General features: G+C 39.7%; 1 protein-coding gene across 2 annotated transcripts in view; it reads left to right on the plus strand.

Moving 5' to 3' along the window:
• Window positions 1-13219, plus strand: part of RERG (RAS like estrogen regulated growth inhibitor) — a 108262-nt gene extending 95043 nt beyond the window's left edge. For both annotated transcript variants that reach the window (XM_061444669.1, XM_061444670.1), the window contains exons 4-5: window positions 9226-9299; window positions 9995-13219. In XM_061444669.1, the coding sequence (XP_061300653.1) occupies window positions 9226-9299; window positions 9995-10402 (482 nt within the window). In that variant the 3' untranslated portion in view covers window positions 10403-13219. The remainder of the gene's footprint in view (window positions 1-9225; window positions 9300-9994) is intronic.
• Window positions 13220-13816: the final 597 nt, after the last annotated feature.

Here is a 13816-nt window from a genome sequence, read left to right on the forward strand (position 1 = left end):
CTGATGGCCTGCAGAGTACTTACAAATCATAGAATGGTTATGCAAATTACAAATTGCTTGCCTCCATGAGCCATGGCACATAGGGAGAATCTCCTGGATTACACAATGAGAGAAAAAGAATCATCATAGCTATGGCCAAGTGGGTGCTCTTTAGCATTTCTCCAAGAACACATTCATTGTTCTGTCATAATCAGAACAATTCATTTACCTAGAAACAGCTGAGATATCCAAGGTTGGTTTTGGGGTTATGAACTAGGTTGTGTCATTTGTTCCAAATTAGAATTTTTATGTACAGTTGGAAGAATTGGGTGCTTTGAGGTGCAGGGACTTAGAATATCTATTTTTGTCACAAAAAACCACAATAAGCCCCCAAGGAAGTGCAGGAGCCAGGTTATTCAGTTCTTGTGTGATTCTGTGACTGATTGTTGCCTCTCTGCTTCTTACTTATAAAACCTTTCATCTCCTAGAAGAGTTGTAAATCCTTTAAGTAACTGGTACACATAGAGTTAAGACTCACATATCAAAGGTGCACAGAATCACCAAGCATTTCTCCAAAGACTGAATTTTAAATAGAAGTTTACATATAAAATAATATCAGCCGAGGAAATAATATTTTTGCTGACCTTTCTAAAAGTCACTTGGCTTTCTTGTGCTGTGCCTAGATGTCTTTCTCTAGCTGTTCACATATTTCATGTGACTTTGTTAATCCTCTGAAAGAAAAACTGTCTCTGAGTAGATAATCAGCAGAACAGTGCATGGCAGACTGGCCTGTCTACAAAGGCAAAGAAAAACAGAAAGTGTAGGAGTTTATTTAATTTGAATAGGATAGAGAAAAGACTATTCATTACTTTGAAGGAGCAGAGGTAACCATACAGAAACATGAGTCTTAAAAATTCGAATTTAGCTAGAGCTACTAGATTAATAGTGACATTTTAGAAGAGGATTTCTTCCAACTGTGTCACCATTTCTTTAAGTCACTCAGGTTTTGTTCGCTCTTTTACTGGGAGGGGGGAAAAAAAGAGAATTGATGTTTCTGTAAAAGTCCTATCTAATGCAGTGTACAGACAGACCATAAGACACCACCAAACATGGGTAAAATGTGTGGATATCAGTATGGCAAAGATAGGAGGCAAGATACTACAAATTGCTGTCTCTAGCCTGATTATGAAAGACCTGTGACAGCACTGTTCTTCTCCAGCATAACATGAAACAGCCAAAGGGCTGCAGAAAGGCAAACAAGGTAAACAAGCACTTGAGAGAGGGAAACAGATACCTCTGTTAGTGCCCCAAATGATCTCATGACAGAGAACTTCATCTCCTATAAACCAGCTCAAGACTTAAAAATTTCACTGCTGTGGCAAGAACAGCAGAAATTACTCATGAAGACATTGATTACATTGGCAAGAAGACTTTTCCTATTAGAAAGCTTGTTGCAAGGAAGATTATTATTACATTAGTTTTGCCTATATAACCACATCTGTAGCTGGGGATTCTGTTAGCAAAATGGCATCGTTCAGTGACTACATGAAAAGTTTAAACATACCATGCATAATGTAATTAACATCACAACACTAGCAAATATTGCTAGCATGAGTGACTTCTCTGCACCTGATAAATACAGATCTATACAAACAACATAAACAACAAAGCAGAGTGGGAGTATATCTAAACTAGCCTCCCTCAAACTGATTGATAACCAGAAACAGCAGTGAGAGCAAAGACCTCACTAAGAATAATTTACCCTAACAAGAGAAGATCCAAGAACTATCTTTCTGGGCTAATTTTGTGCCAGCGCAGCCACAAAAAAGAGCTCAGGTCCTCAGGTCCAAATATAGTTCTCAAAGACTGTCTTTGCTCTCTGGTTTATTCAGCTAACACATTGTCTGGACAGCTGGAATACCAGCTGAATACAAACTCTTTGTCCCCAGGAATGCTTTCCCTGCTGCAGATCACAAGTTGAAGAAACACATCTGTGGATTGCTAGTTTTCTTGACTTGTGGCTCACTCAGCAAGTTTGTCTTGACACTCCTGCAGGTTTGCTGCCTGCCTCTACCATAAAAATACTCACACCCAGCAGCACAGCTGAGAGAGAAACTGCCCAGACACCAAACAGAACTTTTAACAAAGAAGGCCATACTAAAATAAGCATTAATAAATCATTAACTTATGGTCCCTTCAGCCTTAGGGTATAAAGGTTGACAGGCCAGCAGCCCCAGGGGGAAGCCTTCTCTCCCAGCCCTCTTTTCCTCCTGCTGTAGAACAGGATACTGAAGCCTACCCAGAGCTACAGACCAGATCATCCACATGTTCATGATTAAAAATAACCATTTTCCATAGTGAGCAAAACAGGAGAGAGTTCTGTCATCGTCTCGCAGAACTTCACCTTCTGCATATTTCATCTGAACACCCATGCTGACAACTACAGCTTATCCAAACACAAGCTAGGAATAATATATGTGGTCCAGTGTGGGCTCTCAGCCAAAGTGAGATGTAATTGTAACCAACCATTTGGGACTAGGAGGAATGGCTGCCAACCTGTGTTTCGGAGAGTACTATGACAAATGTGTAGACACTTCATAAATTGCTGGAAAACAGCCTTATTTTCAGGCCAGACTCTAGCTATTAGTACCCTCAATTTTTATTAGCAAAATTACTCACTCCTTTTGCCTCAGTGCTTAAGGGATTCAGTCCTCAGTAGTCCAGATTGTGCCTTCCCAGGTATGCATCTTCCTGGGCTTCTATCTTTCCCCTATTTCAAAACAAAAATATTACTTACCTGGATATATATTTAATACATTATAAAGTTTTTATTATACTCCTCAGCAGTAGGAATTTATATTGACTGTATTACAGCAAAGAGCCATGAAAGTATTCCTGATTTCTGAGGTGTTTGTAAGGAAATGGAGTGGCATAGCCTAGAGCACCTTAAACCCCTAACACTGGCTTCTAAAATGCTCAACAAAGACTTGAAATGATGAAATTATAATTGAGAGCAGCAGAGGAAGATGCTTAAAATAACATGGGAAACAGTTATCTGAAAGTGTGGTTTGTTTTCTTTCGTACGAGTCTCAAGATGAAGATATTCCTGATGCCAGTAATAAAAATATTGCCTTTTTACAGTAGCTTGACAGCAAAAATCAGGAATGGTAGTGACTGTTCTTGCTGTAGCTACAGCTGCAAAATATTTTGCCCCTGCTTTTCTTGCTCATCATATTTTGAAATATTCTCCAGATGAGCAGAAGTTTCCAGTGCTTGCTTTTGCACCTCCAGGAGAGCGGGCTTTTGTTTTGCTTCTTTTAGGTGCGAGAAAAGTCTTACTGGTTAGTTTTTGTTTTTATTGGCAGAAATAAGCTGAAACTCACAGCTTCACTAGCAAAGGCTTCTTGCCACAATCAAGCAAAGAGGTGCAGCAGAACATGGCTTTAGACAAACTTGTCACAGACATAATTCCCACCAGGAGCTAATGCCTCTGCTTAATGCTGCTGAGAAAGTTAAATCAGAAAATGAATTAAAAATAAATGAAACAAACCCACACACCACCAAAACCAGTTAAAGCCTTCAAGCTTATTCCCTGCTAGTTAGCACTGTTCTGGCTTTGTTGGATTTGTTTTAGGGTGCCTTAATGAATATGGTTCCCAGGTATATGTACATTTTCTCTGCCTATCTCAGTAAAAGCTGGGGAAGGACAGAACCTATAGGAAAGGAGTTGTAACACGACAAGTATTCTGGGATTTCTATTAGAGGGCAAAAATGTTATTTATTGAAAATATCAACACATCAAGAAAAAAATGCTTTTCTGTAGGCTAGCTTTATATCTCCCACACGTTCTACCTAAAAAGCAAGTTCTGGGGATACAACAGACCCTTTCATACCAATATGAAAATTTTATAGATCCTTGCACATCACCTGTCTATTCCAAAAACAGCATTCACAAGAGCAAGCTGCACATGAAGTCCTTAAGAGTTGAATTAGCTATCACTGCAAACAAATGCCTTCTTCTTTCATATACATTTTGGTTGAAATTTGTAGCTTGACATGAATGTTTGTGCAGTATGACAGTCATACATATAAACCACATTACAGATACTGTACAATCTCCTGGAACTTTTCCTTCGGTATGTCCTGACTCTTGGGGTTCCGCATGCAGAAACACAACATTGAAGAGTCCAAGTCCCGTTATCAGAGCTATCAGAGTTTTATTTTGATAACTTTTGCCCATGCTAATAATGATGGCAGTACAATACATGGCATATCATTTGATGGTATTACTAATAAATAACCCAACTAAGCTTATGTTTGGGCCTGCAGTATCAGTTAATAAACACGTGGGGATACACTGCATTAGCATTAGAAATGCATTCTAAATACACAAAGGCAGTACTGTGCTTACTGTAAAAACCACTGATAGTTGCAAAATAAAAACCCTCCTGTAAGATAAATAATGGATGGAGTAAGTAACAGGCAGATGGAAGCAAGAAAAATACATTTAGCTGAATTTTGAGAAGAGCTGGGATGGGGGAAGGAAGAAGGCAGGAGAGACTTTGAGTCAGGAACATATATTCAACTTGCAGGGCTTTCTAAAAGGTGAAAAGTTCCTGACACAGCAAGGAAATGCAGCAAGGGGATAGACTTCTCAGAGGCAAGCTCAAGGAAGTCTCAGGAGAACATATCAAACAGCACCAGAGTTAGTAATGAAGGTAAATGTTTTCCCAGCGGGCTGTCAAATGTGCTGTTCTCAAATGTGATAGACAGGTGCCATCCTGGTGGATGTAAAGGACTGGGGGAGTCTAAGTGAGCACAAAATTTATTTAAAAAAAACAAAACCAAACAAACAACAGGAACCTTTAACCAGAAATAATTATGATAAATTTTAGTCTTTTAAGCATACTGATCCACTGCCATCCAACAAGATTTTAACTATGACTTAGAAGTTCATGCCTATTAGCTGAATCCTTTTGGCCTAGAAACTCAGCTATAATTATTACACAAAAGCTCTTTCTCTAGGTCACTTGCAGTTCTCAGATCCAGCTGGCTGAAAGCCACCATGAGACCAAAGTTCCTTAGAGCATTTTTCTATTTCCTTGTTTTATTACCCTTTCTTGACAAAAATGAACGAATGGAAACAAAGTTACTGTCCCTCTACTTAAAGGAAAACAAGAGAGGCCAGGCTGATACTTCAATTTACCTGTAAAATGGTGTATGTCATTGTTCCATCATGGCTGATCTACCTACTCCTACAACAAGTGTTTTCCTAAAAGCAGTAAACCTTTCCAATGCAAACCTTTTCCTCACAGAGCTGTGACATACCCCGATATCCCCGATACATACTGCCTGTTCAAAATAAACAAGTACTGAAAACAGCTTTTTACATCAGTACAGCTTTCTGTATCACTGCAAATACAAACCAAGAACTAGTTACTTTTCAGATACTAGTTTTTTTTCTAAAAAATATAATCTTCTGGAACAGTTATATTCAAGAGATCAGAATAGTCCCCCACAAATAGGTTTGGTAAATAACCAGTTAAGTCTTATAGGCAAAAACTTTATTAAATATGTCATAATAAGCATAGCACAATGATGTGATGTGGTCAAGCTGTGACTGAATATCATATCCATGGGCAGATTATGAATTATGGGCTTCAAAGTTTTCTTTATGTAAGTTTAGTAATTTTTTCTTTTTTTTTTTTTTAAATGTATTGCTCAGAATAGGAAGATTCGTAACATGATTATCAACACAGAGCCCAAGGATTTTTTAATTTAATCGCCCCCAATAAATAATTAAATAAATGAAGATCATTGTTTCCATATTATTCAACAGCTGTGGTAATTTGAAAATTTTATCCAGTTCCTAGTAATGAATGATTGTGGCAGTATATTATAGGCTTAAAACCAAACCAGCTCTAAAGCTTCCTGGAATAAACTTCAATGTTTCAAACAAAAGGACTGTGAGAACCAAGAGTGCTTCACACAGCAAGAATGCTGGGGGATTGCAGCTTTATAACCAAGTGGAACCCTGAAATCTGGCATCAACTTTCAAAGCCACACTTACCAGCACCTTTGATCTTGTTATTTGGAATATTACTAGAAGCATAGCATACACTGAAACTAACAAGAATGGGACAGATTTCCTTACATTGAAGCAGAGAAAACCACCAAATGTGGCTATTTCCATAGCACTCGCAGCACACCAGGTACACTATGCTCAAGTCAGCAGCAGCACCTCCCTAACTCTGCTTTGAGGCTAGAAGTTTTGACACTGAGTTTGAAGAACAAAATACTACTCTGTGGTTTCCTTTCTAACTATGGGGTTTTAGCCATATACATATAAATGTAATGTATAGGTATCACCTGATGCAAATGACAGTCTGAAGCTCAGAAAGTTGCTTACAGTCATCTTGGGAGCCACTGGTAAAGTGCTACACTTTGCTTTTTCTACTTGACATGATGATAAAAGCATAAGGCATTTACAGCCTGGATTCATCTGGCCAATTTTAGACTTCTAAGTGCTTTTGACGTGCAATTTTATCCCAGGAGGGAGATCAGACAAACTATACCCAGCATCTATTTCACTTTATCAACTCTAATAGGAAACTAGGTGCTTAGCTGAGACATAGACACCTATGTTATCAATGGCTTCAATTAGGGATCCAGCAGGTATCTCAGGTCATCTAGTTTCTCTCTAGCTGCATGTCTAAAAAACAAACAAAAAAATAAAGTGCCACAGGGAAAACGATAAAATAATATTAATAAATCCCAAAGCAAGGCAGTGCATTTTTATAGTACCATGATATTGATGTGAACGGACCAGAAATCACAACTTCAGGGCTCATAACTTACAGGACAATCAGTTTCTTCACATTTCTGCACTCCTGAAGGAGAAGCCATGTCTGTGATTACACCACTAAATGATTTAAACATCCAGCTGTTTTACACTCATTAAAATTCACCCAGCTACCACACATTCCAAAGCACAAGAACAGACACACATTTACTAAGATTTATTTACACTAACCTGACCAAAATAAGTGCTACTCCTCCAGGATCAAATTCCATCCCAGTGTGAGTGGTCAAGGGGAATTAAACTTGCACCATGAAGTGCCAGAGTCCTTTTATTGAGAACTCAAGTACCATTTAAGAATCATGCTGCTCTTCTGCAGCAAGCTCAAGTCTACTCCTTGGGATTTAGTCTCCCATTTCATGGGGAGGGCCATATGGCCTACTGCACTCTAAGGACATTTCACAGATACACAGCAGACATGGTTGGATGGGCACTTTCTCAAGTTGTGTGGACCAGTTCTCAACACCTACTTGTCAAGCAGGGCCAGATGGCCGAAAGCATTTAAGCATTGCAAGGCCTAAACAAGTAAGGAGCTAATATCACATTACTCAGGCAGAGGGCCATCTCTTTTCACAGCGCTCTTCCCCCAGAAGAAACAAACCGTAAGTTCCTAAATCACCTTGGACATGGGGTGCTGCAGAGGGAGCTAAAATAAATTGTTGAAGGTGCATCACTACAACTTCCACACCAAACTAGTGTTCCTGCCCTTCCTGCATTCCCCTGAGGAAGTTACTGGAGCCAGGAGGGTGAACAGAAGGGTGGAATAAGACATACCACTGAGATTTAGAATCATAGAATAGATAGGGTTGGAAAGGACCTTAAGATCATCAAGTTCCAACCCCCCTGCCATGGGCAGGGACACCTCACACTAAACCATCTCACCCAAGGCTTCGTCCAACCTGGTCTTGAACACTGCCAGGGATGGAGCATTCACAACCTCCGTGGGCAACCTATTCCAGTGCCCCACCACCCTAACAGGAAAGAATTTCCTCCTTATATCCAATCTAAACTTCCCCTGTTTAAGTTTTAACCCATTACCCCTTGTCCTATTGTCCATTTACATGTATCTTACTCTGACATGTAGGTATAGCCCCAGGATCACAAAGGTATAACTCCATCTCCTTCAACAGCTTTGTAACACTAAACAGAAGGGGTATTTGCAGCCTTTAAAAACTAGTCTTCACTGCTTGAAACCCTACAGCAAGATTGCTTGCCATCTGCCTAACTAAATTGACCATTTGTCCCTACTAGAGGCAGCTGTGCTACTTAAAGCAATTAAGGTGGCACAGGAGGGAAGAGATATTTTTGGTTTGGGAAGAGAGTTGTTCGCAGCACTGACAGCATTGAAACATTCATGATCATCAAGAAGTGATAAGTACATAATGAAAAAAGCATTCACCAAACATGAGCCCTTTCAGAAGTTCAAATTAAAGAAATGTGTTTCCTTAAAGATACCCTTCGAGGAGATTTGCACCAAATAAAAGAATTGTGTCTCTGACAATGCAAAGCAGTCATAGTCATTGGCCACAATTTTACAGCATACGCATTTGCCTTGTGATACAGGACATCTGTGAGCTAGCAACAGTAATAAATCCCACTGTTAGCACAAATAATTTTCCAGGTTTTAGGTCAAATGCTATCAAATTTAACTTATCAGTTCATTAAGATAAAAGAAGTCCTTTTGTCATTAGCTTTCTGATTAGTTGTCTGGTTCCAGAACATGGGACACAGTAAATATGTTCCTTTTTTTTCTGTAGCATAGTGTGAATGCTTAATGCCCACTGGTTATCCTTATAAATCATAGAGAGGGAAATCACTGCTTGAGCCCTTGCTAGAAGAGGGGAATGTGATGAATTCAGCATGTTTCAGAGACATTCCTAAAATAGCTAACTGGTCTGTAATTTTATCACAGTATAAGGCTTGACTTAGTGGTTAGGTTCCCTGTTCTGCAACCATACTGGTTTTGATCTTGAGACTTCAAGCTATGCATTGACAGGCTGTTGAGCTGGATACTTTGAGAGTAGTGGTAGTTATGTTTCATAGGTGGCAGCCTTCCCTATCAACAAACATGGAAAATGGGCTGCAGTCTTCCAGAGCTCTTTGCTGCAGGAAATTCTTTCCTTTTGTTGGGCACAAAGTGAAGCATCCACAGGCACAACCTTCTGAAGGTGTAAAATGTAGGAAGAAAAAAGTTTTGCCATATGGAGGGGGGTAAAAGAGTCACAGTTATAGAAAGGACGACTTACTCCAGAATGACTGTCTCTAATATTTAGTTTAGTGAAACTATATGTCACATTTCAGGTCTTGTGCTGGGGTAGCTGTAAAGAAGATAAAAAAAACCCAAAACCTTCTTTTAAAATGTTTCACAAAATGTGTTCTTATTTTAGAGTCTACATATCGTCACCAAGCTACCATTGACGATGAAGTGGTTTCCATGGAGATACTAGATACAGCTGGTCAGGTGTGTGGGTGCTATTATCCAATACCTGGGCTTCGATAGACAGCAGGGAAGGGGAGTGCGGTGGTGGGTGGCAGATGTGCTTCACTTCTGGGGTCAGAGATTTGTTTCTGAGCAGTCTCCCCCCTCCACCACCATCGGCTTGCTGCTGCACTCAGAATGCTGGATCCAGACCCGTCTGCAACGGACCCTGCTTCATTTTCAAACACTAGAAGAGCAAACAAGTCAGGGTGTACTCTGGGATTAAAATAATTTTGTTCTCATTTCGTGATTCAGGGTCAACCCAACAATGTATTGTTATTATTATGCACAGTCTATTTCTACAGTCAAGTGATGAGGCTTGACAGCATCAGTCAGTGATTCCCATCAAAGTGAAGAGCAGTTTTGTCATAGCCAGGTCTCCCCTTCATTTCAAAACATGGCAGGTGCTCACACTGCTCTGGCCTATACAGTTTGTGTGTTGGGTATCATTCAGCAGAGACCCTCTTCCAATTGCCTGCTTCCAGCCTGTCAACAGGCAGCCCATGACACCTTGGTAGAGTAGTTCTCCTACACTACATGATAAAAAAGATGATGTGCATAAAGTAAAGCAGGTGTACATGGCTTTGTAGGCTTTGGAGGACCAACATTGGTCTGCAGGCTTGGTGTGTTCTTCATAAATCAAATTCCTAAGGTTGGTATCTGTCTTTTCAAAACAGGAGGATGCTATTCAGAAAGAAGGACATGTGCGATGGGGTGAAGGCTTTGTGCTGGTTTATGACATCACGGACAGAGGCAGCTTTGAGGAGGTGCTGCCACTCAAGAACTTGTTGGATGAAGTTAAAAAGCCAAAAAATGTCACACTGATCCTGGTGGGGAACAAAGCAGATTTGGATCACTCCAGGCAGGTCAGCACAGAGGAAGGTGAAAAGCTGGCCACAGAACTAGCATGTGCTTTTTATGAGTGCTCTGCTTGCACAGGAGAGGGCAACATTATGGAGGCCTTCTATGAGCTCTGTCGTGAGGTACGGCGTCGAAAGATGGTCCAGGGCAAGACTCGGAGACGGAGCTCCACCACCCACGTCAAGCAGGCAATTAATAAGATGCTTACCAAAATCAGCAGCTAAAAAGAGCTGTACTAAGCCAGAGAAGCATTGTAGAGCATACTAGCTTGGAGTAGGGATGAGTCAAGCAGAACACATTTAATTAAAATGGTCAAAGCTTTGCAATTAAAAAAAAAAATAAAAAAAAAAGACAAACCACACCACTTTTTTGAGTAACACAGGGTCAGACTTTTTTCCTGGTTTGAAATGTATTTAGCCACACTGCTTCTGGCTAATGTGGGAAAAGAAAAACAAACAAACAAAAAAAACTCCAAAGGACAAGATGATTGTGGGGATTGGCACTGACAGAGCGTCTTCTGCTTCTACAAGGCTGGCTCCAATCCCCTGCAAGTCTGTAGTGCCTAATCATTTCCAGCCAGCCAGCTGCTCAGTAGCCATTGGAGAGTAAGATTCAGCCCTCAGTTGATCAACAACCGTCACAACGGGTGTTCTCAAGGACTGAATACATGTAAAGGCTGCTGTGTGGTACCAGAAAGTTTATCTGACAGCTTTCACCAGCTCTAAATTGATGCATTGTGTGCTTTTACTCCAAACTGTCTTTCCTTGTTGTTATTTTTGTCAAATCTATGAGTGCTGATGTTCTTCTCAGAGTATGCAAAGAATAGAGGAAAGGTCTATTTCATGGAGTGTTCAGCCAGCAAGACACACATTTCAATAGAGCTGAAGTTCAGCTGCTTTTCCAGATCCTCTGAAATTGCAGAATTCATAAAGAAATAATCAGCTAGTCCAGTGGCATTTCAGCATTTCCCCCTCAAAGTGCAGTGCTGTACTTGGGGAAATGGGAGTGTATGTGTTGGGAAATCAAACTAAAAAAATGACCATATTACTCTTGATTTAGTTATGGGTAGATTTTAGCTTTTGTTTACAATTTTGTTTTGGTCTTACTTCAGTTTACTCTATTTTGTACTGCAGAATTGAATCCTTGGGAAGGGAAGAATTTAAAGTCTAAGCCCAAATGTAAATCAGATGTGAATGACCTCTACCATGTCAGAAGGCCATAATTCCCAGCTGTTTAAACTTTCAGATGTTGCTTGAAGCACTCTATGGTTTAAACCAGCACAGGGGTTTTTGTGACTTTTATCTGGCACACTGAAGTGAAAGTGCATTTTATCAGATTTTAGTGCCTGGGGTAAAAAGTGTCCGGTTTTTACTCTCCCTTCTTCTCTCTCCTGCATCTCATTTAAGCCAGCTGTTAAGTTTTGCCTCCTGTCTACTTGTTAACTGTATTCTAAGAGATGCAAGAACCAAGAATGGAAGATTTTCATTCAGATTGTGCTGATCTCCCACCAGCTGTGTTGCATCCCTTCAGGCAGCATGGTGTGCAGCTCAGACTGTCATCATGTAAAACCACAGCCAAAGGTTGGGATGACAAATGGGATTATTAGTAGTATTCTCCTCTGAGGAACAGCCCGCTTTTAGGAACTGCTTACAGCTTTATTCTCCTCTGTTTTGTACTTTAAATGGTTATTTGCCTCTGTGAGGAAGTAAGACCAAAAGGCTATCAACCACACCTGTAGAAGAGTGAGGATATCTGGTTGGATAGCACTTTATACAGTTACAGGTAGTCATATAAGTGGTAGCCTGGAGAATCAAGCACTTACATCCCTGTCGACAGAGAAAAGTCCCAAGTCAGGGCTTTTTTTCAAAAGTATTATCTTAAAGATACTTTACCAAAGTAATTTCTGAAAACATTTTCTTTTACCCAACCAGCATCAAAGTACATCACATTCAGACATATATTTTATTTGTGCTGTTGTTTATTTTCTCTGTTTCCCCTATTCTAGATAGTGAAAACTCATTTCACTCCCCTGGAATCCATGTCTATATTTTGGTCCTCATATTCAGGTATGTCAGCATACATCAACTAGATGCACTGCAGTGGAAACTTCACCATGTACTTCTGGGAAGAACTCTGACACAACTGTTCCCAAACTATTTGTCATATCTTTTAACTTTTGGGGTGGGAGAGAGGAGAGAGAGATTTTGCCAATTTTAGTCCTATTAGTAATACAGAATCAATACAAGTGCTAAAGAAAGGGTAGTGCCTGTTCATGCACGAATAGTCATTAGCTAAAGGTCTGAACTTGCAAATGTGTATCTTACAACATTAGGAGCCAGAGTGAGGGTTTGCAAGCTGAGGCACCGAGTCATTCTGTTATCTTTCAAATCAGTGCTGTTGCATGAATCTGAAGTAGACAAAGTCCTTACCTGAAATCCCATGGCAACATAGCTGAGAAGAAAGTCTTTATGTTGGTGTGCTAAGCAATTGGTGTATTCCTCTCTAAGAGAACTTCAGCAGTTCTTGTATCTGAAAACCTTTCTTGGGCTTCAGAGCTGAGCTGCATTTAAAAACACAAAATGGCAAGGTATGAACGACAAGAGAAAATAAATTCATCATATTCATATTATGAGAGTTGAAAGGAAGGAGAAGCTAAGTTAAGGCCCTAATACTTTCCAAAAGAATCCCAGCAAATTATTTTTTCTTTTATGATGTTTGTATGGAGAAATTACAAGATCCTGGTGAAAGAAAATGTTCCACTCTGCAAACATGACTTGTTACATAAAGAACCTCTAATAAAAATAGTAACATTCCTTTACAAAGACTGAATTTGGAAACTGCCAAACAAGATAAATACTTGGTCAAAAAGTAGACTGCAATTTTGTGACCTTCCCTCCCACAAAAACACAAATTTCTTTATTTAATTGATTTTTTTTTTTTTTTAATCTTGGGTGCAATGGGCTCCTTGTCAAGCCTGTTATAATATAGTATATTATAATCTGCTGGTACATACTACATACTATTAAAAGCAATCTGATTTACTATTGCTCACAATGATGCAATGTATTTTTGGCTATACTAGAAATGTGTCATATTTCTATAATGTCTAAACTGAACCCAAAAGTGCCCAAGCATTGAAAAGGCCAAAGGCAACATGAACCTACATTCAGTAGCCTTTCTGCAGCAGACATCAACAGTTTAAATTCTGTTTCTACTGCTGCTATTTAAATGTACATATATGACACTAACATTAAATTCTTCTCCTCTGTCCACTATCATTTCAGTGGAGAGAGGATGCGAAGGACAGTAAACAAAACGGGGGAGGAAAGGTGAAATGGATACTTGTTACGTACAACAAGTTGATTGTCATTTATGAAGTTTCTAAATATTTATCTTCAATTGATGAAGAGTTAGTCATGATCGTGCTGCAAGACCTGGATCAGGAAGCAAGACTTCCCTAGAACTTTGAGAATCTTCGTATCTGGGGGTTTGGTGCAACCACAGATGGAAGTGAAGATCAACCACTGGGTTTGCACCTGGATCCAGACAAGTTGTCCCCAAAACTGGGGATAGTTGGATCTGGCAGTTTGCTATGAGGCTAGTTGATTTTTATATATATAATGATCTGTATGCATTTT

Source organism: Pezoporus flaviventris, unplaced genomic scaffold, assembly GCF_033815535.1.
Source record: "Pezoporus flaviventris isolate CSIRO_AGI_PZ_B2104156 unplaced genomic scaffold, CSIRO_AGI_Pfla_v1 ptg000002l, whole genome shotgun sequence".
In the NCBI taxonomy this organism is placed as follows: Eukaryota; Metazoa; Chordata; class Aves; order Psittaciformes; family Psittacidae; genus Pezoporus; species Pezoporus flaviventris.